The sequence below is a fragment of the Juglans microcarpa x Juglans regia genome, chromosome 7D (genome assembly GCF_004785595.1).
Source record: "Juglans microcarpa x Juglans regia isolate MS1-56 chromosome 7D, Jm3101_v1.0, whole genome shotgun sequence".
In the NCBI taxonomy this organism is placed as follows: domain Eukaryota; kingdom Viridiplantae; phylum Streptophyta; class Magnoliopsida; order Fagales; family Juglandaceae; genus Juglans; species Juglans microcarpa x Juglans regia.
The window spans coordinates 4,411,060-4,433,760 of NC_054606.1; the positions used below are offsets into that span (position 1 = coordinate 4,411,060).

General features: G+C 34.3%; 3 protein-coding genes, 2 long non-coding RNA genes and 3 other non-coding genes across 9 annotated transcripts; 5 read left to right on the top strand and 3 right to left on the bottom strand.

The window, feature by feature from the left end:
* Window positions 1–336: 336 nt before the first annotated feature.
* LOC121238756 (probable glucan endo-1,3-beta-glucosidase A6) lies at window positions 337–3,090 on the bottom strand. 2 transcript variants are annotated; one of them, XM_041135770.1, is made up of 3 exons: window positions 2,667–3,087; window positions 1,277–2,578; window positions 337–788 (listed from the first exon to the last, which is right to left on the bottom strand). In XM_041135770.1, exons 1-3 carry the CDS (start codon window positions 2,743–2,745, stop codon window positions 748–750), a joined length of 1,422 nt encoding a protein of 473 aa, XP_040991704.1. In that variant the 5' UTR covers window positions 2,746–3,087; the 3' UTR covers window positions 337–747. The 2 variants fall into 2 exon arrangements, with proteins under 2 accessions (XP_040991704.1, XP_040991703.1); XM_041135769.1 differs by lacking the exon at window positions 337–788 and adding an exon at window positions 908–1,050 and having other exon boundaries at window positions 1,185–2,578; window positions 2,667–3,090.
* Window positions 3,091–6,263: 3,173 nt separating this feature from the next.
* Window positions 6,264–9,339, top strand: LOC121238758. Its single transcript, XR_005935157.1, has 2 exons — window positions 6,264–6,438; window positions 8,879–9,339. It is a non-coding gene; the product is annotated as an uncharacterized LOC121238758 (long non-coding RNA).
* On the bottom strand, window positions 6,945–8,628 carry LOC121238759. The gene is made up of 2 exons (XR_005935158.1): window positions 8,525–8,628; window positions 6,945–7,367 (listed from the first exon to the last, which is right to left on the bottom strand). It is a non-coding gene; the product is annotated as an uncharacterized LOC121238759 (long non-coding RNA).
* Window positions 6,985–7,062, top strand: LOC121240144. Its single transcript, XR_005935471.1, has one exon. It is a non-coding gene; the product is annotated as a small nucleolar RNA R160 (small nucleolar RNA).
* Window positions 7,282–7,359, top strand: LOC121240145. The gene has a single exon (XR_005935472.1). It is a non-coding gene; the product is annotated as a small nucleolar RNA R160 (small nucleolar RNA).
* On the top strand, window positions 8,438–8,516 carry LOC121240143. Its single transcript, XR_005935470.1, has one exon. It is a non-coding gene; the product is annotated as a small nucleolar RNA R160 (small nucleolar RNA).
* An 8,070-nt stretch (window positions 9,340–17,409) lies between the features above and the next one.
* Window positions 17,410–19,918, top strand: LOC121239480 (non-functional NADPH-dependent codeinone reductase 2-like). The gene is made up of 4 exons (XM_041136735.1): window positions 17,410–17,826; window positions 18,532–18,775; window positions 18,886–19,065; window positions 19,425–19,918. Exons 1-4 carry the CDS (start codon window positions 17,486–17,488, stop codon window positions 19,647–19,649), a joined length of 990 nt encoding a protein of 329 aa, XP_040992669.1. The 5' UTR covers window positions 17,410–17,485; the 3' UTR covers window positions 19,650–19,918.
* On the bottom strand, window positions 19,905–21,677 carry LOC121239479 (pentatricopeptide repeat-containing protein At3g25210, mitochondrial). Its single transcript, XM_041136734.1, has one exon. The coding sequence runs from the start codon at window positions 21,591–21,593 to the stop codon at window positions 20,418–20,420; it is 1,176 nt and encodes a 391-aa protein (XP_040992668.1). The 5' UTR covers window positions 21,594–21,677; the 3' UTR covers window positions 19,905–20,417.
* Window positions 21,678–22,701: the final 1,024 nt, after the last annotated feature.

Here is a 22,701-nt window from a genome sequence, read left to right on the forward strand (position 1 = left end):
ACGCTTAACATCTCCAATTATTATCAGTTTTGCAAAATGTATCTTGAAGTATCAACTTTTGGACAATTTATATTATATATTAAGATTTGATCATTATTAATATTATGCCTTGTTATTTTTTTTCCCTATTTTTAACCTATGGTATAAATTGAAAATCTCGATGTTAATTACCGATTGTTGTAATTTATGATAGCAAATTAAAAACTAGTTTTTGTTTTTATTAACGATTAGATTGACAATAACAAAATACCTTATATTATTAAATAAATGAGCAGAATGAAATAAATAGAGGTACCTAAAAAGCATTTAATAGTCCTCAAACGTCATGACTATAAATAAACCCAAACAACCACATAAAAGGAAACAAAAGTAGCCGTTAACTATCCACAAAATATATAGCCGTTGGAAGGTTGCAGGAGGTAGGTATGATCATCAAATGAAAAATGCCACAAAAACTAGTCAAAAGTAAAGAACAAAGTACTCGAGAGAGAGCGAGTGATGAATGGAATCAAAATCTGGTGGGGGTTCCAAGCTAATGAATCCTTATTTGGGTGTTATCTAAGTTCTATCCGGAAGGAACCGGAAATAAGGCCTACCTTTTTGAATTGTAAATAAATAAATGAAATCAGAGGGATGCCCATAAATAGTAGAGGCAGGCCGGCCGGCCGGCCAAACAGATGCAAGCAAAAGCCTGAAAACTGGGGGTTGTATTGACTCTCTCTCTCTCTCTCTCTATCTCTTTCTCCTTCATATAAGTGTCACACCTGGAAACTTGCAGGATCCATAACCTGAGATAAACAAATTATCAGATGTCACTATTTTTGGAGTTCCATTCATTCATTCTTTAAATAGAAAAACAAGTCATAGAAATTTGTGTTAGGAATCACAGTCTCGTCTGTTTTGACCATTTGCAACTTCTAATCCTAAGAGGTGGCGAAATAAATGGCATTGGAGCGAGGTATGAATGAACGTCCTGAATTAGAACTTCTCTTGAATTATTGGGTATTTTTGTACTTGAGAAAAACTCAACTTGTACATTCTGAAATTAATCGTGACTTTGTTCAACAGTCGGTTTCAATAATAATAATAATAATAATAATTAGTTACTTCTATTCTTGTATTCTGTTATTAATTCATAAATCTAATTTTCTATTGCTATCAATTTTTTTATTTATTCTAATAATATATAGACTGGTATTGAGAGTAGGAAACTGAAATAGAAACATATATAAAGATAAGAGAAATGGTATATTAAAAGGGTACAGTGGTAACTTACTTGGATCCTTGATTGTTTGAGTGGCGAGCCCATTGAAGTAGCACGACCCACCCACCTTCTTGAACTGAGCCCAATAAGAACTAAACGCGTAGCTCGCATGCCAAAACAACGAATCGGGTTTGTAACACCTTCCCCTCGGTTGGATCGGGTCACAGGTTTTGTTTCCCTGCGAGCATGCGTACGATAACGCCGACTCCACCTCGCTCTTATTTGCTCCCTTCGCCACCATACACCATATTTTTCCCTTGTACAGTTCGTTGTTCGTCGGCTTCGGTAATGGCTTGTATTCCGACTCCGGCGTCTCTCCTGACAGGTCCATCTCGTACACGTTCGACCCGTCCGGATTCAGCAACCCAAAATGCCGCTCCGTACCAGCACCTGGTTTCTGGTTCTCATTGTACAGAGCGAATATGAAAGACGGCAGCACCTTACCCGGCCGAGCCGGCGTCCCGATTGGAGGGTCCGATGTAAATTTCTTTACTACGTTGCGATTGTAAGTTGCAGCGTTGTAGATATTGCAACCAATCTGGTCAAAGTCACCGCCGTTGGGCCAACCCGTTTCGGCGATCCAGATACGAATATCCGGGTAACCGAGTCTCTTCATACCGAAAGTCACAGCGTCCACCATTTGGTCGAAGAGGTTGGTGTAGGTCAATCCCGAAACCGGATCCAAGTACGTGGTATTCTTGGACTCGAACAGAGCGTAGTCTAGTTTGATATTGACGGGGTCCGAAGACCAAGGGAAGTAGGGGTACACATCCAGGAAGAAGAAGGATTTGGTTCGGTTCAAGAACTGCAACATGGGTTTTATGACCCGATCAGCGATGTCGGACCGGAACGTACCGTTGGAAGGTGGAAATGACGACTCGAGGACGTCCATGGCTGATGGAGTCCCAACCTTGATCTTACGAATTCCATGGACTCTGAGGGAGTTCTTGATTTTGCGCATGGCGGGGACGAGATCGTACCAGGTTTGGGTGTCGGAGTAGGAGCTAAGGATTTCGTTTCCAACGAGGAGGTACCGGATCATGGTATCCGGGAAAAAGGGCACGACGTTGGATAGGACCCACTGGTCGGCGAGGGTTTGGTTGTGGGAGATGTTGGAAATGAGCTGGTTGGGGACCATGATCGAGACTTGAATGTCAGTGTTTTTTAGGGCTCTGAGGATTTCTGGATTGGCATCGTAGATTTTCACTCGCTTAGCTTTGAGGGATTTGATCAACTCTACCGACCGTGACGGTGATGGCAGATTATTCCCGAGCTGTCCATAGTTTACACCCACTTTGCCTGAGATCTCTGCGCCTGTAAGCAACACTAGTTAGAGAACACAAGAAATGCAGTAAAGCCACAAAACCATATATGAGATTGTGAGAGAAAAAAGTGAGCTTACTGGAAATGGAAACCAAGAGGGAGAGAGTGAGCAGAGGAACCAGAACCGAACCCAGACCCAAACCCAGACTCATCTTCATTGGTACACTGCTTCTTGAAAGCACCCAAAGAAAGAGAAAAGAGAAAAAGGAAGAGAAATATGTGTTTAATAAGAATATAAGGGTCTGTATCAGAAAGATAGAGATGTGGTGGATGGGGATTGGATCTGTCGGTGCAAGCAAGTATGGGGAAGATTGAAGCTTTTGGAAAGGAGGTAGGTTAGAAAGATGATAGGGAGTTGAACCAGACCCTCCGAGTCTCCGACCAATGTGTCAAAACGTAATGAAGGGTTTGGGGAATAACACCTTTTTTTAATAATTCTCACTCAGCTTCGTGGAAAGAGAAAGAAAAGGAAAGCACAAAGTCATGCGCGGAGAGAGTGAAATCGGAGTTGGACGAGAGGAATATATGTAAAAAGAGTCGGGCTACTCTTTAAAAAGAGCCCGCTTTACGACCGCTAGATGCTTTTATAATTTTTTTTTTATATTCTTATTTTTTTAATATTTATAAATATTTTTAAAAAATAAAAAAAAAATATAGATCAATACACTTAAATTATTTTTTGAATTGCAAAAAAATAAATAACTTTTTTCATGTAAAAAAGGAAAAGAGAAATGACAGATACAAACGAGAAGTGGTGGGGGGCATCTCCCAACCAAGTATATGAAAGCTTTTTGCTTGCCCTATGCAACTTGTGTAAATGCATTAAAAGTAAACTTAGCTTGGTTTACAAGAAGCAACGAAAAAGTTGGATACTGATGCGAAACAGTATTACAGCGCAAGTAGCCGTTAAGGCTGATGTCGGCCCTCAGTCTGCAACTTCATAAAAGAGCCATCCAGTTGAGGTTCAGGTAGGCTAAATTCTAAAATGGCACATGCCCATTAAATCAATACAGTTGTCGAGATCTAGTTTATCAAAGCCATCTGATACTGCCAGTTTTTGGTCTAGAGAAGCTGGCTTTGGTTAACCACCCTTTGATCCCAACTATTTCTATTTGAAGTATCAGATTTTGGTACTTCTTTCAAGTGACTCAAGTGCCATCCCTTTACATCCACGGTTAAATATCTTGATGGACGTTGATGGAGGTGGGAGTTCTTGAGCAGAACTGAACAGAGATATGTAAAACAGAAGCAGTTTTTGTATTTAGAGACTGTTTGTTGTGAGCATTTTAGCGGTAAATACTAATCAAATTATCTTCAAGTACTTTGAAATCTAAACCCAAATCTATTTTGTTGCAGAACAAGATAAAAAAGGAAATGGGGGTTGTTCGACCATTTTATGCTGACAAAAAGTCCTTTTGATTGGTTCACCCTCTTATCTCTGGATCTCCGAAACTTCTGCTTGTTTGCTGAAGCCAAACTCACCCGAAACCCCGCGCCAGAGGACCTTTCCGAGTCCGTATCCGTTCCAAAATTTCCTCCGTTTTTAACAAACCAAATCCTCCGAGCATTTGAGATGAGATCCAGCCCATGTTTTTGCAATTTGAAAATGAGGTCTCCTTCGTTTTCACAACAATTTTCATTTAATAATAATAGTTGATGGGTTTTTTAAGTCAGAGTTGAGGTAAGACTTACCATTATTTGATTGAAAAAATCTACTCATCTTATAATATAACATTAGATATAAATTCACAAGTAAAATATAATAAATAGTCTATAATCAATATCTAATTATAAGATAATGAGAGAATGATGAGAAGTATTACTCTTCTTTATAATTTGGGCTCCAACATACATGATTAATTATACGTTAATACATTCTTTTGACATGCAAATCTCTCTTACTCATTTTGAAAAAAAAAATAATAATTATTATTATGAAAAATATATATATATATTTTTTTAATGTAGATTCCAAAATTTATCCAACTTAAAAAAAAAAAAAAAAAAAAAAAAAAACTGTGCGAAACTGTTATAATTGGGTTCATTACATAAACTTACCTACCCTAAAATGACAAATATTTATTATTTCATCTTAAGATGCAGGATTCAGTAGAGGTTAGTACTATTTATTTTATGGCAAATGCTTGAAAATGAACATGATGGTGGACCATCAAAACACATACAGCCATCCTTTCTTTTCTCAGGCCAGAGAACATTAGACAAATAAGCAGCCACCTGTTATGAGTTTGAGATGGGATAAAGAGAACAATTTTGTAATTTTTTGGCAAATTATTGGTAAAAGAAATACTATAATAAAATCTTACATTACACACTTTCACTTAACTAATATATGATTTTTAATTTTTATCATTCTATTTAAATACGCACATATATATTTTTTTAAATAAATTTCCTTCCATTCATACATCATAAAATCAGTTCATACATGCCATTTCTCTCATTACAATAACATTTTATCTCTCTTCCATCCATACTTGTTCATCCGCCATTTGTAATACCTTCTTTGTTAATGTGTGAGCTGTTCTATTTCATTCCCCAAATATGAATTTAAATACACATATTTAAATATTAAAATAAAATGAAAAAAAAATATATTACAAATTAATTAAATAGATCACACAATCCTTCTATGTATAAATTTTTTTTTTAGTACATGTTTGGGATTGTCGTGGGAAATATAACTTATAATTTTAAGGCTTATAGCTTATAACTTAAATAATAAGCTCTATAGTTCAAAAGTTGTTTATTGTTTGATAAATATGTATCAAAAGTACTTTTAAAGTTAATTACATTAATTTTTTAAAAATATATAGTTATCTGCATGAGTTTTTCTATAAAAACTTCCATTTGGTATTTTTTAAAAAGTAAACTTTCAATTTTTTTAGATTATCAGAGCACATTTTATAAATTTACTAAATATATCATTTTTTTGTTTAAAAGAACTTTTAAATAGTTAAAAGTACTTTTTAAACTTTCAAACTCAAGGTAAGTTTGGATCTATTTCAATTCATTATTACAATTTTTTTAAATTTTAATATAAAATATAATAAACAATTCAACTTTTTTAAATCTTAAAATAATAATAATATTAAAAAATAATATTTTATTATCTCAACTCAACTCAGTTTAATATCTAAATGCATTCTCAATCTCAAACAGATGAATTGTTTTGAGAGCGTTAAATTCTGGGAAATTATTTGTACAGGTGTACTATTCAAGATAAGCCGTACTTTTTTATTTTTATATCTTATTTCTAAATATCTTTATTTTTATTTGGTCCTTATTTTGTTTTGTTTAAAATTTAGGTTTGTAAATGATTATAAGCTATTAAAACTATTTCTTATTTTTAATTTTTTTATATTTTCAGTATTTAAACTTTAATGTTTATTTTCCCTTAAATTATTTGGCTCCTAATCCTAAAGGCTAATAGAGACTTAATATTATAAAGACTAGTGTTATTATGACTTTTCAATTTGCCCGATGTGCTGCTAGTACAAATTATATATATTTTTTGGCTTTTTATTTTAAATATTTGTTAAATATGTTTAAATATTTTTAAAAAATAAATATATTAATAATCATTTTTTTAACTATTAAAAAAATTAAATACATAAACAATTAGAATGGATAGATAAATTGTGAAAGTATACTATCATTATTCTATTATAAAACCCTAAACCGAAATCAAAACCCGTTAGCCCATACTCCCCGACGCCCTATAAAAGCGCCAGTAATAAGCTCATTGATTCTCAGCCGTCAAGGATAAAGTTCCAGAAAGAACGGAAGAAATCGTAAGAGAAACCCTTAAAACGCAGTACGACTGCTGATAGGTATCTCGTCACATCCTGCTAATTCGGTTAATTTACCTTGTTTTTTTTTTTCTTTTACTTTCTTCTTGTTTTCGTTTGAAAAAAATGGATATATTATCCGGTAGTTATGCACCAGATAGCCCCTTGCTTCTTCAAGTCTAGCGGCAAGGAAACATCGAGAAAAGGATTTTACAGGGTGCTATATTGAGAGTGGCAGTAACCGTATTTACGCTGTGCGATGAAGGAAAAACTCCTTGTACTACTCTGTTAATGCCACAAATAATGGAATTAATAGGAGATGCATTGAGTATAAACCACCGTTTGTGCATTTATTTTGGAAGTAATTCATTTTTAGAACTGACTGCTCGCTGCTGCTGTTCTGAGAATAAGAAACGCCCAAATCTTGCGTTTGAACCTGGTTTCTGCACAGCTGTTTGATATTTGTGTTGCTTGCATTATGGGGTCCTCAAGTTTTAGTTTTTTCATGTAGAGTGATGGTCTGTCTGCTATCAATATGATTTCTTTTATCATGGTTTCTGAGGATAAGATGTTCTGGCTGGAAAGCATAGCAAAATGATGAGTTTATCATGTCTGAACATCATGTAGAATCCTTATCAGATTGGTCTTCAAAGTTCTCTGATTGCTCTGCTGACCTGCCTCAAGCCCTTCGTACTTAATTCATCTAGCGAATCTTTATAATATCTTGTGTACTTAATTAACTGAATCAGCAAAGCAAATTCGTGTATGGCGATTCTTACATTTCATATATGATGTTCGTGTATCTCCATGGGCCTCTATAAAGCTACCTATGTGATTTATTCATTCATGGTTTCTAGGAATAAGCTGGTTCTGGCAAGAGAGCAAAGCAAAATGATGCGATTTTTTGTCTGAATATGATGTAGAACCTCATATCATATTGGTCTTCAAAGTTCTCTGATTGTTTTGCTGACCTTGCTGAAGCCCTTATTTTGGTCTATAATTCGACTGAACACTTTCTCTCTAAGTCCATAAGGCCCTGTTTGGATAGTGAAATTGTCTCGTCTCATCTTATCTCATTATTACAAATTTTTCAAATCTCCACACAAAATATAATAAACAATTCAATTTTTTCAAATCTCAAAACAATAATAAATATTAAAAAATAATATTTTAACAATATTTTATTTTAACTTTCATCCCAACTCATCTCATCTCAACTCATTATCCAAACGGCACCTAAATCTCTCTGAAATCACCCTCACACTCTATATCTCTCGGTGGGTGAAGTCATTGAGTTGAAAATTTTCAAACTGATGCCATTTTTAGCCATATTGATTTTAATTTTTAATCCTCAGTTGATGTTTATTCCTTTTCTCTCAATCTCTGAATTTGTTAAATGTTTAATTTTGAATGAATACCGCAAATGTTCATGAATCCGTTTTTTCTGCATTCTTGCGCATGCATAACAGGAGTTTTAAGTTTGTTTCTTGAGTTTCTTTGAATAATTAGAAGGTTTCCTTCCAATTTCTATACAGATAAATTGAATGCTTTGGGGATTCTCTGTATTTATTATTCAATGAATTGAGACTCAAGTGTTTATTCACAACATTTCGGGGAATTTAAGTGAATGCCGGCACAAAAATTCATGGTCTGTTATGTACTTGTATCCAGAGTTTGCGTTCTGAAGGTTAACCTGACGTTGGATGGATTGTCAAATTTGGTTGATCCTCTCCTTGATGTTTAAGTGTTGGGTAGTGATGCCCTTATGCCTCCTTTAAGCTACCTAGCTTCTTCTTTTTTTTTTTTTTTTTTTTTTTTTGCAACATGACATTCTTGCATAATTTAGAAGAAAATAAATTGAATCAACCAATGTAATAATATAATATAATTAAAAATAAATTCAATTATATAAAAATAATTTGAGTATGGCGATTCTTACATTTCATGTATGATGTTCGTGTATCTCCATTGGACTTTATGAAGCTATCTTTGTGATTTCTTCATTCATGGTTTCTAGGACAAGCTTCTGGCAAGAGAGCAAAGCAAAATGATGAGATTCTTTTGTCTGAATATGATGTAGAACCTCATATCATATTGGTCTTCAAAGTTCTCTGATTGTTCTACTGACCTTGCTGAAGCCCTTATTTTAGTCTATAATTCGACTGAACATTTTAGTTTAAATCTCTCTGAAATCACTCTGTCACTCTATATCTCTTGGTGGGTGAAGTGCCATTGAGTTGAAAATTTTCAAACTGATGCCATTTTTGGCCATATTGATTTTAATTTTTAGGGTTTTGCTACAAAGAAGCCCTTCATTATTTTTGCACACTCCGCACACCCCTAATGTGGAGGTGATGTGGAGTAATTTTAATTAATAAAAAAAAGAACAGAAGTTATAGCATACAATTTCTGGTCCTTTCTTCTTGTTAGTAGTTCTTACTTATTCTTCAGCCGCATAGCATTATTGGAGATGCTGTTTCAGGGTTTGCACATTGAACTGGAGTTGCGATTCTCTCTAGACTGGCAGAGACAAGTGGTATTGATTAGAGGTTCAAGATGGTTGCAACTGTTGGTTCATAGAAGGGATACCCAAAATCATTTTTTCCTGCAAGAATAAGTTTTGCATCCGCTCTGTATTTGTAGCTATTGTGTGATTTGCATGATTTCAATCTGATCTGAGGTGTTGTGGATTGGGTGGGTGGCTTGGAGAATTTTAAATGAGATTTGAACTTCCTGAGTCGGATCTACGGCCCTTTCTCAATCACTCTAGCTTCAAGTTCTTGATTTGGTGGAACAGAGCAAATATGAAACCTTAAAGGAGAAAATGGAAGAGAAGCAGAGAGAAAACAGTAGCATAAATCATAGCACAAGTCACAGATGAAAATGAAAGGAGAAAATACGAAAACCTTAACTGCTTGCTGGAACCTTGAAGGGAAAATGGAAACGTTGCTGAGGTGGAGGGTGTGCAGGGTGTGTTAAGTGCGAAGGCTTCTGTCTTAGCATTTTTCCAATTTTTTAATCTTTAGTTGACGTCTATTCCTTTACTCTCAATCTCTGAATTTGTTAAATGTTTAATTTTGAATGAATACCGCAAGTGTCCATGAATCTGTTTTTTATGCATTCTTGAGTTTGTTTCTTGAGATTCTTTGAATAATTGGAAGGTTTGGTTCCAATTTCTATACAGATAAATTGAATGGTTTGGGGATTCTCTGTATTTAATATTCACTTGGCAATGAGTCGAGACTCGGGTTTTTGTTCACAACTTTCCGGGGAATTTAAGTGAATGCTGGCACAAAAATTCATGGTCTGTTATGTGTATGCCAGAGGTTTGCGTTCTAAGGGTTAACCTGGCGTTGGATGGATTATCAAATTTGGTTGATCCTCTCCTTGATATTGAAGTGTTTGACAGATTTAACAGGATTAGGGCTGGCATATTTTACCAGCCTGAATGTGTGGCATTATCATTATGTCATTTTGAGTCTTCTCAGATACTTACCCAAAAATAAAGTATCTTCCTCTGTTGTTCATCTTAAACAGCAGTCTAATCATATTTTGAAGTTTGGCCAAGATCTAGGAAATACGACTTGTGATATGTTAAGAAGAGAATTCTGCACCTCTTAAATTGCACCAAAACTTGATTGGTTTAAAGTTCAAACTCAGAATCTTCATCCACAATGGCTTTTGGACTTTGGAGGCTGTTTTAATATGTGATCAGTTACTTGCTAGAATGGCTGCCCTGTCCAAAGTTATGCGTGGTCTGCCAATCTGATTTAAGTTCAAGTGCTGGCTATTTATATTTCAATTATATGACCAAACATCCTTAAATTCCTTTAAATATAGAAATATCAATATTTCTTGGGACCAGGTGAATACTGAGGTTAAATTTTTGAATTTGAATTTGATAAATGGTGATGCAATAAAAGAAGGAAAATTATAGTATGACTACCATATGTGTCAACTCATATATTTTTATTTATTTTTTAATTTTTTTTATGGTTAAGTAAGTGACTATTAGTGAATTTATATATATTTTTATTTTCTTCTTAATTGTTAAGGATGTTTAAAAAATATTTAAAGAAAAAAATAAAAAACTCATTTGTACTGTGGACATATTTGGTAGGCACATTTAATAGCTATCCTAGCATTTTCCATAAAAGAATATCTAAATTTCGAGCATCATTACTCTTATCAAACGACCTAAAATTATGAAATGATACCTAAAAGAGAAATATTCACTTTTTATATAATATTATATACAGTCATGTATTGTACAAAAATCGCGCTTTTTGTTGAAAAATAGTAGCCTATTATTAAAAATTAATTTTTTTATGTAGATATTTTATTACTCATTTTGAAAAAATGAGTACGTGGTACTTATGTACTCTATGACAGTAAATATTATTTTTCTTTCTTGTTCTTTGACAGATCAAATTGGAATAATATCGTGCGGCCTCTTCATTCTCTTCTTTAGCTCACCCTCCCTTTGATTTTCCCACTTTAAACTGGTATCCAATGCCATTCTCTTGTGAAGTCTCCTTTTCTGACCAAAAGACGACTTGTCGTCGCCGAAGAAGTGGAATCTCAAGAATAGAACCGAAAGATGGTCTTGACAAATTTGATTAAAACCTGCATACCCATGGTTAAACTTCATTTAAGACATTATTTTTTCTTTTTAATTTATTTTATTAGGTTGTCAATTAATTCATCATGATGAACACAAAGAGACGTACCCTCCTTTCTCGAGGGTATATGGCTGTTGCTTCATATACACCTGATTAGTGACCGGTGCCTTCTCAACAACCATAATTAAAATGAAAATAGAGATGTTATAGTCAAAAAAAGATTTTATAAAAATAAATTTACAAACTGACATAATTTTATATTATACATTAAATTTACTTTAAAATAAAAATAATTTTACAATTTAACGTAGTAGTTTTGTTTGGTTACCAAGCATACTTCAACTCATCTCAAATCAATGATTGGAACCCATTATTTTTTTTCAACTTCTCATAAAAAAATCAAATTTATCGCAATCTACTTCATACATTCAAACACATCTCAACTTATTTACATTTAAACGCATCTCAATGGTATTAGACTGTATAATTCTGATATACCTTTAGTCACACATAAGCAGAGCAACACACAGATAGGACTGTTCATCCGAGTTTCGCCTAGGGAATCCGGGTATACCCAGACCGGAACACGGTTTTAAACTCGAGCCAAAATCCAGTCTGGGTTAGCCGGGTCAGACCCGGACTGGAACCTGGATGAATCCGGGTTGTAAACTTGGAACCCGAGTTCATAATCCAATACCCGATTTTAAAAAAAAAAAAAAATTCGTTTGAATGTTTTGATATTAAAAAGTTTCAAATGTGCATGGGCTTGGCATGAATATCTTTGATCTAGAGTCATGGAGGAAGATAAACATTAGCCTTGCATATCGTTACTCGCTTGAACAGGTATATCTCCATGACTCCATCATACACTGCCTTGGTTTAAAGAAGAACAAGCCAAATAAGGTTTAAAGATTTCCCATTTTATTCTGTTTTTACCTTTATGCGAAACTTGAAGTCAGACCTGAGTTTGTGGCAACTTGGTACATTTCCCCTGGACTAATAGCTTTCAATGGTCATGTCCATATCATCGAAAGATGGCATTCAAAATCCATACCTAATTAATTACAGAAATATAGTTGAAAGAATCTTGAACATAAAAACAGAGCATTAAAAGATTGGGCATACCAATCCCTGACTAATGTAATGAACCGGCCAAAAGTAGTCTTAGCTCTCTTCTAATTTGGGATAAAGTTCATGCCTTTTGACTATGGGACTTACCTTAAAATGATAGGTGCATTTACATTTGAGAGTGCTGGTGTCTTCCATTTTAACGGAAGAGCGAATGTGCTAACCATCTTAATAAATTAAAAAAAAAAAAAAGGGCACGGGGTTCAGGCAGGACCCAGAATCAAAATCCGATTTCTCAGGTTCCAGATCGGGTCGGGAAAAAATTCTGCCTGGATGAACAGTCTGGCACATAAACAGCAGACATGCATTCTAGAATAAAATTGTAGAAGCATTGCACTGTTATTCTCTACTGTGATTTGTAACAAACTTATATTCTTTTTTATTCTTTCCATCATGTATATATACATACTGCACTACAATGAAATACAAGAGAAGAATTCATTTTCAATTGTACTCTGTCTAACATGGTATCAAAGCTGATCGACTAACAATCACTCTGATCCATGGTTGCACCTTCATCCCCTCCTCCTCCTCCTCCTCCTCCATTACCTCATCCTTCTCACATTTTGTCACCACAAAGTTGTCTACCGAAAATTATCTTCTCTGGAAGGTGCAAACATCTGCATACCTGCGTGGTCAGGATCTATTTTCCTTCGTTGATGGCTATCTCCTTGCCCTTTCAAATTTCTTCTTGATGGTTATGATGCTATCCCAAAAACCAAATCAGCCTTCCTCTCTTGGCGACATACCGACCAACTTGTCTTGAGTATTCTCTTCTCCTCCCTTTTAGAATCCGTCTTAGGACATGTAATCTCCTCTACTACAGCTCAAGAACTATGGAATTCACTTTCCTCCACGTTTTGCTCTCATTCCCAAGTCAAAAAGTTTCTAGTTCGTTTTCAGCACACTAATCTCTCATGAGGAGATCAAACAATCTTATATTACTTTGGGAAGGTACGTCTACTTGCCGATTCACTCGAAGCCACTGGTAACCCTCTATCTGATAAAGAACTTGTTACTTATTTGCTGAATGGCCTAGGACCCTCATATGAGTCCTTTGTAACTTTTGTCACTACACGGGTTGAACCCCTCTCCTCGCATGAGCTTTACCAATTTCTCCTGACTTTGAGGATGTCACTTTATATCGCAACTTTGTGGGTGGTTTACAATACCTATCCATAACCAGACCTAACATCACCTTTGCAGTAAATAAGGTCTGTCAATTCATGTACTCACCAAAACTTCCTCATTGGAGTGTAGTCAAACGTATTCTACGGTATTTAAAAGCCACCATTAATCATGGCTTGTTTTTTGCATCAAAGTCTAGCCTTACTCTCCAAGCTTACTTTGATGCCGATTGGAGTAGATGTCCAGACGACCGTAGATCAACATGTGTATTTTGTATATTTTTTGGAAAACACCTCATCTCATGGATCTCCAAGATACAACAAACTGTGGCTAGATCATCCACCAAAGCAAAATACAAATCCATTGCTTCCTCTGCTACTAAACTTATTTGGTTGCAAACTGTCATCCGTGAACTTGGCATCTTATTATCTCGAGCTTCAATCTTGTGGTGTGACAATCTTTGAGCTACTTATCTCTCGGTCAATCTAGTGTATCATTCAAGAACAAAGTACATGTACATCGACTGTCACTTTGTTCGAGATAGAGTGGCTACCAACACTCCTAGAGTCTCCTTTATCAGTTCTAAAGATCAAATTGTTAATGTGCTTACAAAGCCTCTTGTAGCTGACAAGTTCTTTTGGTTTAGATCAAGTCTCAATGTTGTGGATACACCATTCGAGGGGGCGTATTAGACTACATAACTCTGCTATACCTTTAGTCACACATAAGCAGAGCAACACCCAAATAGAAAGCATGCATTCTACAATAAAACTGTAGAAGCACTGCATTGTTATTCTCTATTGTAATTTGTAACAAACTTCTATTCTTTTTTATTCTTTCCATCGTGTATATAGACATACTGCATTACAATGAAATACAAGAGAAAAATTCATTTTCAGTTGTACTTTATTGATAAATAAGATCTATAAAATATTACTATCTATAAATCAATTCAGATTATCTAAAATCTCTTTAATATCCAAACGCAACATTAAAAATTATACTTATTAGGACAATGGGCGGCCGCGAGTCATCCAATTGCGCTTGAAAGAGTAGCTGCAAAATCACGTGTAAAACATGTTGCGCAAAGGATTGTGGTAGACTGTAGTGGCGGCCAATGCGTTTGTTGGTTTAATAATTAAAAACATGCTGAAGATTTCATTTGCTCCTTTTAAATTAAGAAATAAGAAAAAAATTACTATCGGATTTGTATTCAGTTGAGAATGGTTGTTTAATCTTGTTCCTTGAAACTTGCTTTATTTTTCGTTGATTAAAAGGTTCGGTTTGGATTGAGAGTTAAATCTTAACATATTTTGTTTCGTTTGGAACTATAACTTATCTCAATTCATAATTACAATTTTTTCAAATTTTAATACAAAATATAATAAATAATTCAACTTTTTCAAATCTCAAAATAATAATAATATTAAAAAATAATATTCTAATAATATTATATCAATTCAACTCATTTCAACATCCAAACGCAACCTTTATCTCATCTCATTTCATCTTATTATTATAAATTTTATAAATTTTTACATAAAATATAATAAATAATTTAACTTTTTCAAATTCTAAAATAATAATAATATTTTAATAATATTTTATTCAATTTTTAATTTTTATTTAAACTCATCTTATTTTAACTCTGAACAAATTGTAGTGATTTAAGATGCCAGTTTGCTTGTGCACAAGCCTATCGACAGGAGCTGATTTAAGATCTTTTCAAGACATGGCAGGATCCTGCAAGAGGGACATTTTCCGGTGGCATATGATTAAGTATGATTGAGCCTCTCTCTATCTTATTTGTTTCAAACGAATAGAGATTATTATACCTAGGAGTTCACGTGGTTCGCTGAATGGGCAGTGGGATATGAGAAATGAGAGAGAGTCACCCACAAAAATGGGAGACTACGAGCGGGAAGATGGATTTGGGGAGAATGGCTTTTCCGAAGATGGATCTAGAGGAGAGAATGACTTTTTCAAAGATGGTAAAGATGGATCCGGCGGTGAAGAGGAGACTTGTCATCTTCTTGTTTTTGCTATTTTGTGTTTTTTTTTTTTTTTTTTTTGTTTTTTGTTTTTAAATAAAACAACCTTTGACACACATCAACGGCGTGCGCCTGTATAGAAGAACTGTATTCGAAAATGGTGTAAAATGCATTCACGTCTCTATCTCTTCCACTTTATATTTTAAAATCAAGATTAAAAGCAGAAATCGTGGCCAATGTGCCAAAAGTGAACAAGGCTACGAGAAAAAACAAAGGAAAATGTTGGAAGACCGATGAATTGGATCCAAATCGACCGATATTTAGTTCTTTCTTTTTTAATTAATTTAACCGTTAAAGAAGTGTTTACTAGTGAATTACTTTTTTTGAAAAAAACATGTTTAAAATATGTGAAAAAAAGAAAAAGAAAATATTATCCTTATCAGAAGAGCTATCTATGGGTATTTTTATTAGTACTCGTAGTAGGACCAAAGTTTTGAATTTCGTATCGTACCAGTTGGTACGGTCGAAATATACCGTTTCTGTGGCATAGCCGATACAAAGAAATGTATAGTTTCGTATAGGTTAGAATTTCGGCCGTTTCGACCCGTACTGGCTGATATTTTAGCCTTTACTTTTTTTTTTCTTCTTTTTTTCATTTCTTCAAACTATAAGCTCATTTTTTTACCTCTCATTTCAGATCAGACTATTTATAATTTATATATATTTATATATATAATTTATTCATAATTAGACTATTCCGAAACGATATCCGAAACGACACCGATATCAAAATATCTCGTTTCAATGCCTCGACTGAAACAATTACCGATACGGTATTCAAAATATTGAGTATGACTCAAAAATAAATAAGTTTAGAGCATTCACATCTCATGTCCCAAAACACTACTTTTCCTATAATTTGAGGTTTATTTTAGGGTTTTGATCAAAATACTCCACACATCTCAATCCCTATTTTAAGGAAAAATGTTTAGGGGATGAACAGTAGTTCTCCAAATATAGAAAATTACTATTCATCTCCTAAACTATTTTTTATCAATATTTTATTCTAATACATAAAATAATTTCTTCTTCTAATCATCTACACTTTCTTTCATACCCATATTTGTTATAATTTTAAATAATAATTTTAAAAATAATTTAATTAATTACGAAAATATAAAAAAATTAATTTTAAAAATATTACCATATCCACTAAAAATAATTTAATTTTTTTTTAAAATATTCACTAGAGTAATAGTTCAAAATATAAAAAAAAATATTGAGTAGTTAAGTTTGTAAATAGAAATGAGAGAAAAAAATAATAAAGAAAGAATAGAGAAATATTATTTTAATAGAATAGAGAAAGTATAGAGAATGAGATGTAGAAAATTTTTAAAAGATGAGTAAAATTTAAAAAAAAAATTTTAAAAATGTATTTTTTAACTAAATTATAGAAAATTTTATAAAAATAGGATTTGAATGCTCTTAGGCATGACAAAATAAAAAACAGAGAAGTGAAAGATCGTGTAATAATAGTCCCACCCTTTAATGATTAAAAGGTCATTATTTATCTTTGAAACAAAAGAAATAAAAAACGTGGAAAGCATTTTTTACTACCTTAAACTTGTCTTTTATTTATTTATTTATTTATTGTGAGTAGGTTGACTATTTTTATATCTTGAGTGGAGCTATTATGCCGCTCCACTCTTAAAACTGAACGTGCTGTTCAATGATTTTATTTTATGTTTTTTTTTCACATTTTTTTAATATAATTAAATATTTTTAAGAAATAAAAAAATATATTAATATATTTAAAATTACTTCATTAACCATTAAGTAAAAATAAAATAAAATTTGACCAATAATCAAATTGAGCGGTTGTGATATAGTAAACTTTCTCTTATATCTTAAAATCAAAGGTATACAGGAAATAAACATTTAGTAGTGATTAATTATACAGATAGGTAGGTAGATGTTTTTCACTATGAAAATTCAACAAAAAAAGTGATAATAAGATTTGGGGATATTGCCAAAGGCTTTTGAAACAAAGTAAAATTTTTACAAATATTTTATTTAAAATAAATAATAATTAAATAAAAATAAAAATATATTTGTATAAAATATCATAATTTTATTGATTGATCTTATTATAATTTATCCTCATCCAAAACGCTCCCCATTTAAGCCAACACTAGGGTTCACCTTATTTACTAAGCAATTATGGACACTGCCACAGCAAATGCAGCGACTGGAATCCCGGAGGTGGTGCTGAACTCTTCCACCGGCCGAAAGGCCATGCCCGTGATTGGCTTCGGCACTGCGGCAGACTCCAAGGATGGCGCCACCTTGATATCGGCAGTCCTGGAGGCAATCAAGCTCGGTTATAGGCACTTTGACACGGCTTCCACGTATGGATCGGAGCAGGCTCTTGGAGAAGCTATTGCAGAAGCTCTTAGACTCGGCCTTGTTGGCTCTCGGGACGAGCTTTTCATTACTTCCAAGCTGTGGCCTTCTGATGCTCATGCTGATCTTGTTGTTCCAGCTCTACAGAAATCAATCCGGTTAGACTGAGTAAAAGGGCAGGGTCATCAATTATGCAACTCCAGACTTTTTATTATTATTATTATTGGTGATTTTATTTTTTAACGTATCTATTTTATAACAAAAATAATTTTAGACAAACCCATCAAACCACATCGATTATCCATTTGTGGCTTGAGGATTTTCTTCTACTATTCTTACATGATCTGCATGACCAAAAGCGATTGGAGGGTGCCTACTAAACAATTTATCCAATTTGGATAATTATGATTCTCTTACACATCCTTTACTATTATTTTACTATCTATATTTTTTTTTTTCTTTTTGTTATTTGAATCGGATTAAAAATCTTAGCACATGAAACTTAATGCATAATATAGAAGAAGAAAAATTTGATCAACCAACGTATTTAGATAATTTAATTTAAAGCTCATTCAAAAAGTAAAAGATTGTCAATTTTTATAAAATTAAATTTATTTTTATTTAAATTAAGTTGATTGAATTTACTTATTTTTAAATTATGCAGGAATGTCATTTCTTCATATTTTCAATCTAAATTTAAAGAGCAAAAGAAAAAAAAAAAATCAATTGAATAATAAAATAATAGTAAAAAAAATGTAAGAGGATCATTATCTTTTATATAACTCCTAGGAACAAACACAGAAAATAAATTCATCAAATAGTTGTTCAAGCCAATCATGTTTTGAGTGACCAAATGGGTGCAGGGCTCTTCAGCTGGAATACCTAGACCTCTATCTGATCCACTGGCCCATCAGTGTTACACCTGGGAAGTCGGTATTCCCTTTTGATGAACAAGACCTGATGCCGATGGACTTCGGGTCTGTGTGGGCAGCCATGGAGGAGTGCCAGAGACTTGGCCTCACGAAGTCTATTGGAGTCAGCAACTTCTCCTGCAAGAAGCTTGAAAACTTGCTCTCTACAGCCACTATTCCTCCTTCAGTGAATCAGGTGAGTCTATTTTTCACGAACATTATAGTTATTGTTCGTGTCTGTGCATGTGGACGACCAGCAAGTGCGATGTACAAAGAATAATACTCAGAAGATGATTATTTGTGCAGGTGGAGATGAGCCCAGTTTGGCAACAAAAGAAGCTAATAGAGTTTTGCAAGCCAAATGGCATTATCGTAACTGCTTTCTCTCCTTTGGGAGCAAGTGGAAGTAGTTGGGGAACGAACCATGTCATGGAGAATGAAACGCTCAAGGAGATTGCGAAAACTCGTGGGAAGACTGTTGCCCAGGTTGTATCATGTAACTTTGAAGACTGTAAAGGCCCAAGCTTCAATTGTTTTTGGACAAAAATATGAGCAGTTTGGGAAAAAAAATCATCATATAAGAGGAAAATATAAAGGATTCCAATTTCCAACAGAGTTCAAAAACCATGTGCCTTGGACATAATTTCACTCAGTTTTTTGGTTGAGGTTACATCTAGACTTCCGATCATTCAGGGACCATAATATAACTTTAACCCATATCTGTATTGTGTGTCTGCTTATGTAATATACACACATATATCATATATAGATATATATATATATATATATATATATATATATATATATATGTTGAGCTAACTCTTAAGATACCTACTCCATGGCAGGTTTGTCTTAGATGGGTTTATGAGCAAGGGGTAGCTCCAATTGTGAAGAGCTACAACAAGGGGAGGTTGAAGGAGAATCTGCAGATATTTGACTGGGCGCTATCAGGGGATGACTCTAACAAGATTGGTCAAATCAAGCAGCACAAGATGATGCTCAAGGAGGAACTTGTTTCTGCTCGTGGACCCTACAAGTCCATTGAAGAGCTTTGGGATGGAGAGCTGTAAAATTTAAGGGACTTCTAAATTGAGAGGATGCATGCTATATTGCTATTCCCTTTCTTTAGAGAGTTTGAATAAAAGCCTACTATGTGACAGTTACTGCCTGCCTTGCATGTATTTTACCTTTATTCTCCAACCTTCTCATCATCATCATCTGTAAGAATGTCTATAAAGATTTCTTCATGTTTTGATGAGAAAAGTGAGACGATGTATTTTCTTCTTGATTTGAGTAGAGTAAAAACTCCAATAAAAAATGTCATATTACTCCAGAAAAATTATTTTTATTATTTATACATTTCCATATTCATAGGCAAACATTTCCATTTGCATCAAATGAGTACAAATGCTTGAGTTCTGGGTAAAATTAACACCCTCCAAGCACAGAATGTCAGATGTTTCCAATTCACCCAGTCAAGATAAAACTTTCTTCTTTGCTCGTAATATTCACCAGATGCTTAAGTATTTCATAAAGTAAACTCTGGCCAAAACCCAAGTCAACACAAAATATAATGTTAGAACCGCCGATACAACAACACTGCTCTCCTTTCTTACAGATTCCAGAATGTCACAAAAAAATACACCCATCCAGAAGAAAATGCAAACGCATCTTCAGGGCAATTCTGGTACCGTTTTATCAATCTGACATCCAGCAATTTCCAGGGATAGAATTAGATATTTCATAACAGATTTAACAGTTTCTAGATGCTTGCTTTGCTCCTGATGTAGTATCAGCTGAAGTCTTGAACTCAATTCTTAGAAGACTGAATATAGAGTCTAGTCTCGACTAACGAAATGCAATCCATTCAGCAAAGCCTTGTAAGTCTTCTCATTCATCGAAGGATCCCTCTTCCTCATTTCATCGAGCAGTTCAAAGGCGTCGTTGCCCCTCCCTTCCCGACACATTCCCTCCAACAATGTTTTGTATGTCAACAAATCAGGAGACATCGAATTGCCGAACATATCAAAGACGGCATCAATCGCGTCCTCAAACCTCCGTCCCAACGCAAGACTGCAAATCACAATCATATACGTACTGCTACTCGGAACCAAACCCTTTTCCCTCATTTCCTTATAGAAGTCATAACCCTTAACCACCATTCCCTTCTCACACAAACCCTTCGCTATATACCCATATGTATATGCATTCGGCTCACATCCATACAGCCCCATTTCACGAAAAACCCGAATCGCCTCATCAACTTCTAGGCACTTTGAATATGCCTTTATAATCATATTCAACACGAAAGTGTCCGGTATCACACCCAAAGCCTTCATTTGCCGTGCCAACGACCGGACCGAATGCAAATACACATAACAAACATTCAACTTGTTGAACCTTCTAAGCAATGAATTGAACAACAATGAATAAGTCTCGAGCGTGGGTTTACAATTCTCTGAATTATACATTTTTTTATAAACATCGAAAGCGAGATTGAACAGAGATCTTCGAGCGCAACAGAACTTAATAATAGAGTTGTAAAGAGGCACGCTAATATCACAAGCGCCGGCGAGTACCTCTTCGACGATTGTCTCGGCTTGGCGGTAGCGCTTGCCCACGATGAGGATCTTTATCATGGTAAAGTAGGTAACATGGTTGTGTTTGTAGCCGCGCTGCAGAGCGGTCCATCTGAAGATGTCGAGGGCGAGGTCGGGATCGGATTGGGACCAAAGGGCGTACTCGACGTCGGAGGGATTGAACCCCGGTTTGAGCTTCTGGACCCAAGTCTCGAACTGCTTTTCCAACGGGGTTTTGGTTTTGGGGTTGGGGATTTGGGGCGGAGGAGTTGGGGTTTGGGAGGTTTGAGCTTGGGTTTGGCCGGGTGAGGAGGAGAAGAAGCGGAGGCAAAGTGAGAGGAGGACGGGCGTTGAGGTGAGAGGCGGAAACGTAGGAGAGAGAAGGTTGGAGTTGCGGAGAGTGGAGATGAGTAGGCGATGCAAGGTTGAAGGCATTGTCACTGTAACACCAACAGAGGCGGAGACGCAGAGAATAAGATCGTCTTGTTAAGCCAGAACTCCAAAAAAAAGCTCAACAAGCGAAGTTGGGTAGGCCTGATTATAATTATTATTATTATTATTTCTCTCCCTTTTTTTTTTTCTGATTTTTATTTTGGGAACCGAAGTAATTCTCATATACATTGCTTAAGAAATAGATGTACAAGTGGTTAATTACATGGGGGAAAATCATCCCCATCCTTCAAGATTCACCAATTATATGTAAAAATTATAATTTATGGATTTAGTTCAGTCTTATATTATACTGAATATGTGAATTTTGATGAAATTGAGAGAATATTTAATCCAAAGTTGATTCTTTATCAAGTGAAATTGAATTATATAAATAACGAGTTTTTATAATCAGTGACTTTACACCACACACCTGTTGATGTAGATTTTTATTTTTTATATTTTTATTTATTTTTTCTTAGACAGTGTGTGGTATAGGATTGTTGAGTATAATTTTTAACAAATAATACTAAAGAGTTTGCTAATAATATTGGCCAGGTGGAATCGCAAAATACACACCTTATATTAAGCTTATATTAAGCATATTAAGCTTATCTAATCGCAATGCTTTTCTTGTCTTATTATAAATGATGTCGTATTATATTCTCAAGCTTATATTAAGCATCCGAATTTTATCATTATTAATTTTCTCTTTCTAAGAGTAAAATCCTTAAAGATGCCCAAATTAACTCAAGTACCAATAAAAAAATATAGTACTTTAATGAGATAAATAATGATTATGAAGCAGATTTTTTTTTTTTTTAAGAAAAATTGTCATCATTCATTCGTTAAGAAATTTAAATTTATGATCGGATACATTATGGGATATTTTCATATCAAACATGACATCATAAACTAAAATAATGTATTTGGAGCTCCACCAGTACACTATTTTCTTTTGTGACTAGTCTAGTCTTCACTATTGCTAATACTTTCTACAAACAAACGTTTAAGAGACAATACTCTTTGTTTAAACAGAAACTCAACCTCACCATTCATAGAGTAAGAGAACTTAACCTCTACAGAAAAAAGTCCGAGAGATGAATTGTTTTTT

Bases quoted from the DNA above. Each gene is read 5' to 3' on its own strand.
- LOC121238756 (XM_041135769.1), bottom strand. From the start codon at position 2,745: ATGAAGATGAGTCTGGGTTTGGGTCTGGGTTCGGTTCTGGTTCCTCTG. The intron at 2,579-2,666 runs GTAAGCTCACTT...TGTTGCTTACAG, and splicing joins CCTCTTGGTTTCCATTTCCA to GCGCAGAGATCTCAGGCAAA. The intron at 1,051-1,184 runs ATTATTAGAATA...AACAAAGTCACG, and splicing joins CTCTCAATACCAGTCTATAT to ATTAATTTCAGAATGTACAA.
- LOC121239480 (XM_041136735.1), top strand. From the start codon at position 17,486: ATGGACACTGCCACAGCAAATGCAGCGACTGGAATCCCGGAGGTGGTG. The intron at 18,776-18,885 runs GTGAGTCTATTT...TTATTTGTGCAG, and splicing joins TTCCTCCTTCAGTGAATCAG to GTGGAGATGAGCCCAGTTTG. The intron at 19,066-19,424 runs GTTGTATCATGT...ACTCCATGGCAG, and splicing joins GTGGGAAGACTGTTGCCCAG to GTTTGTCTTAGATGGGTTTA.
- LOC121239479 (XM_041136734.1), bottom strand. From the start codon at position 21,593: ATGCCTTCAACCTTGCATCGCCTACTCATCTCCACTCTCCGCAACTCC.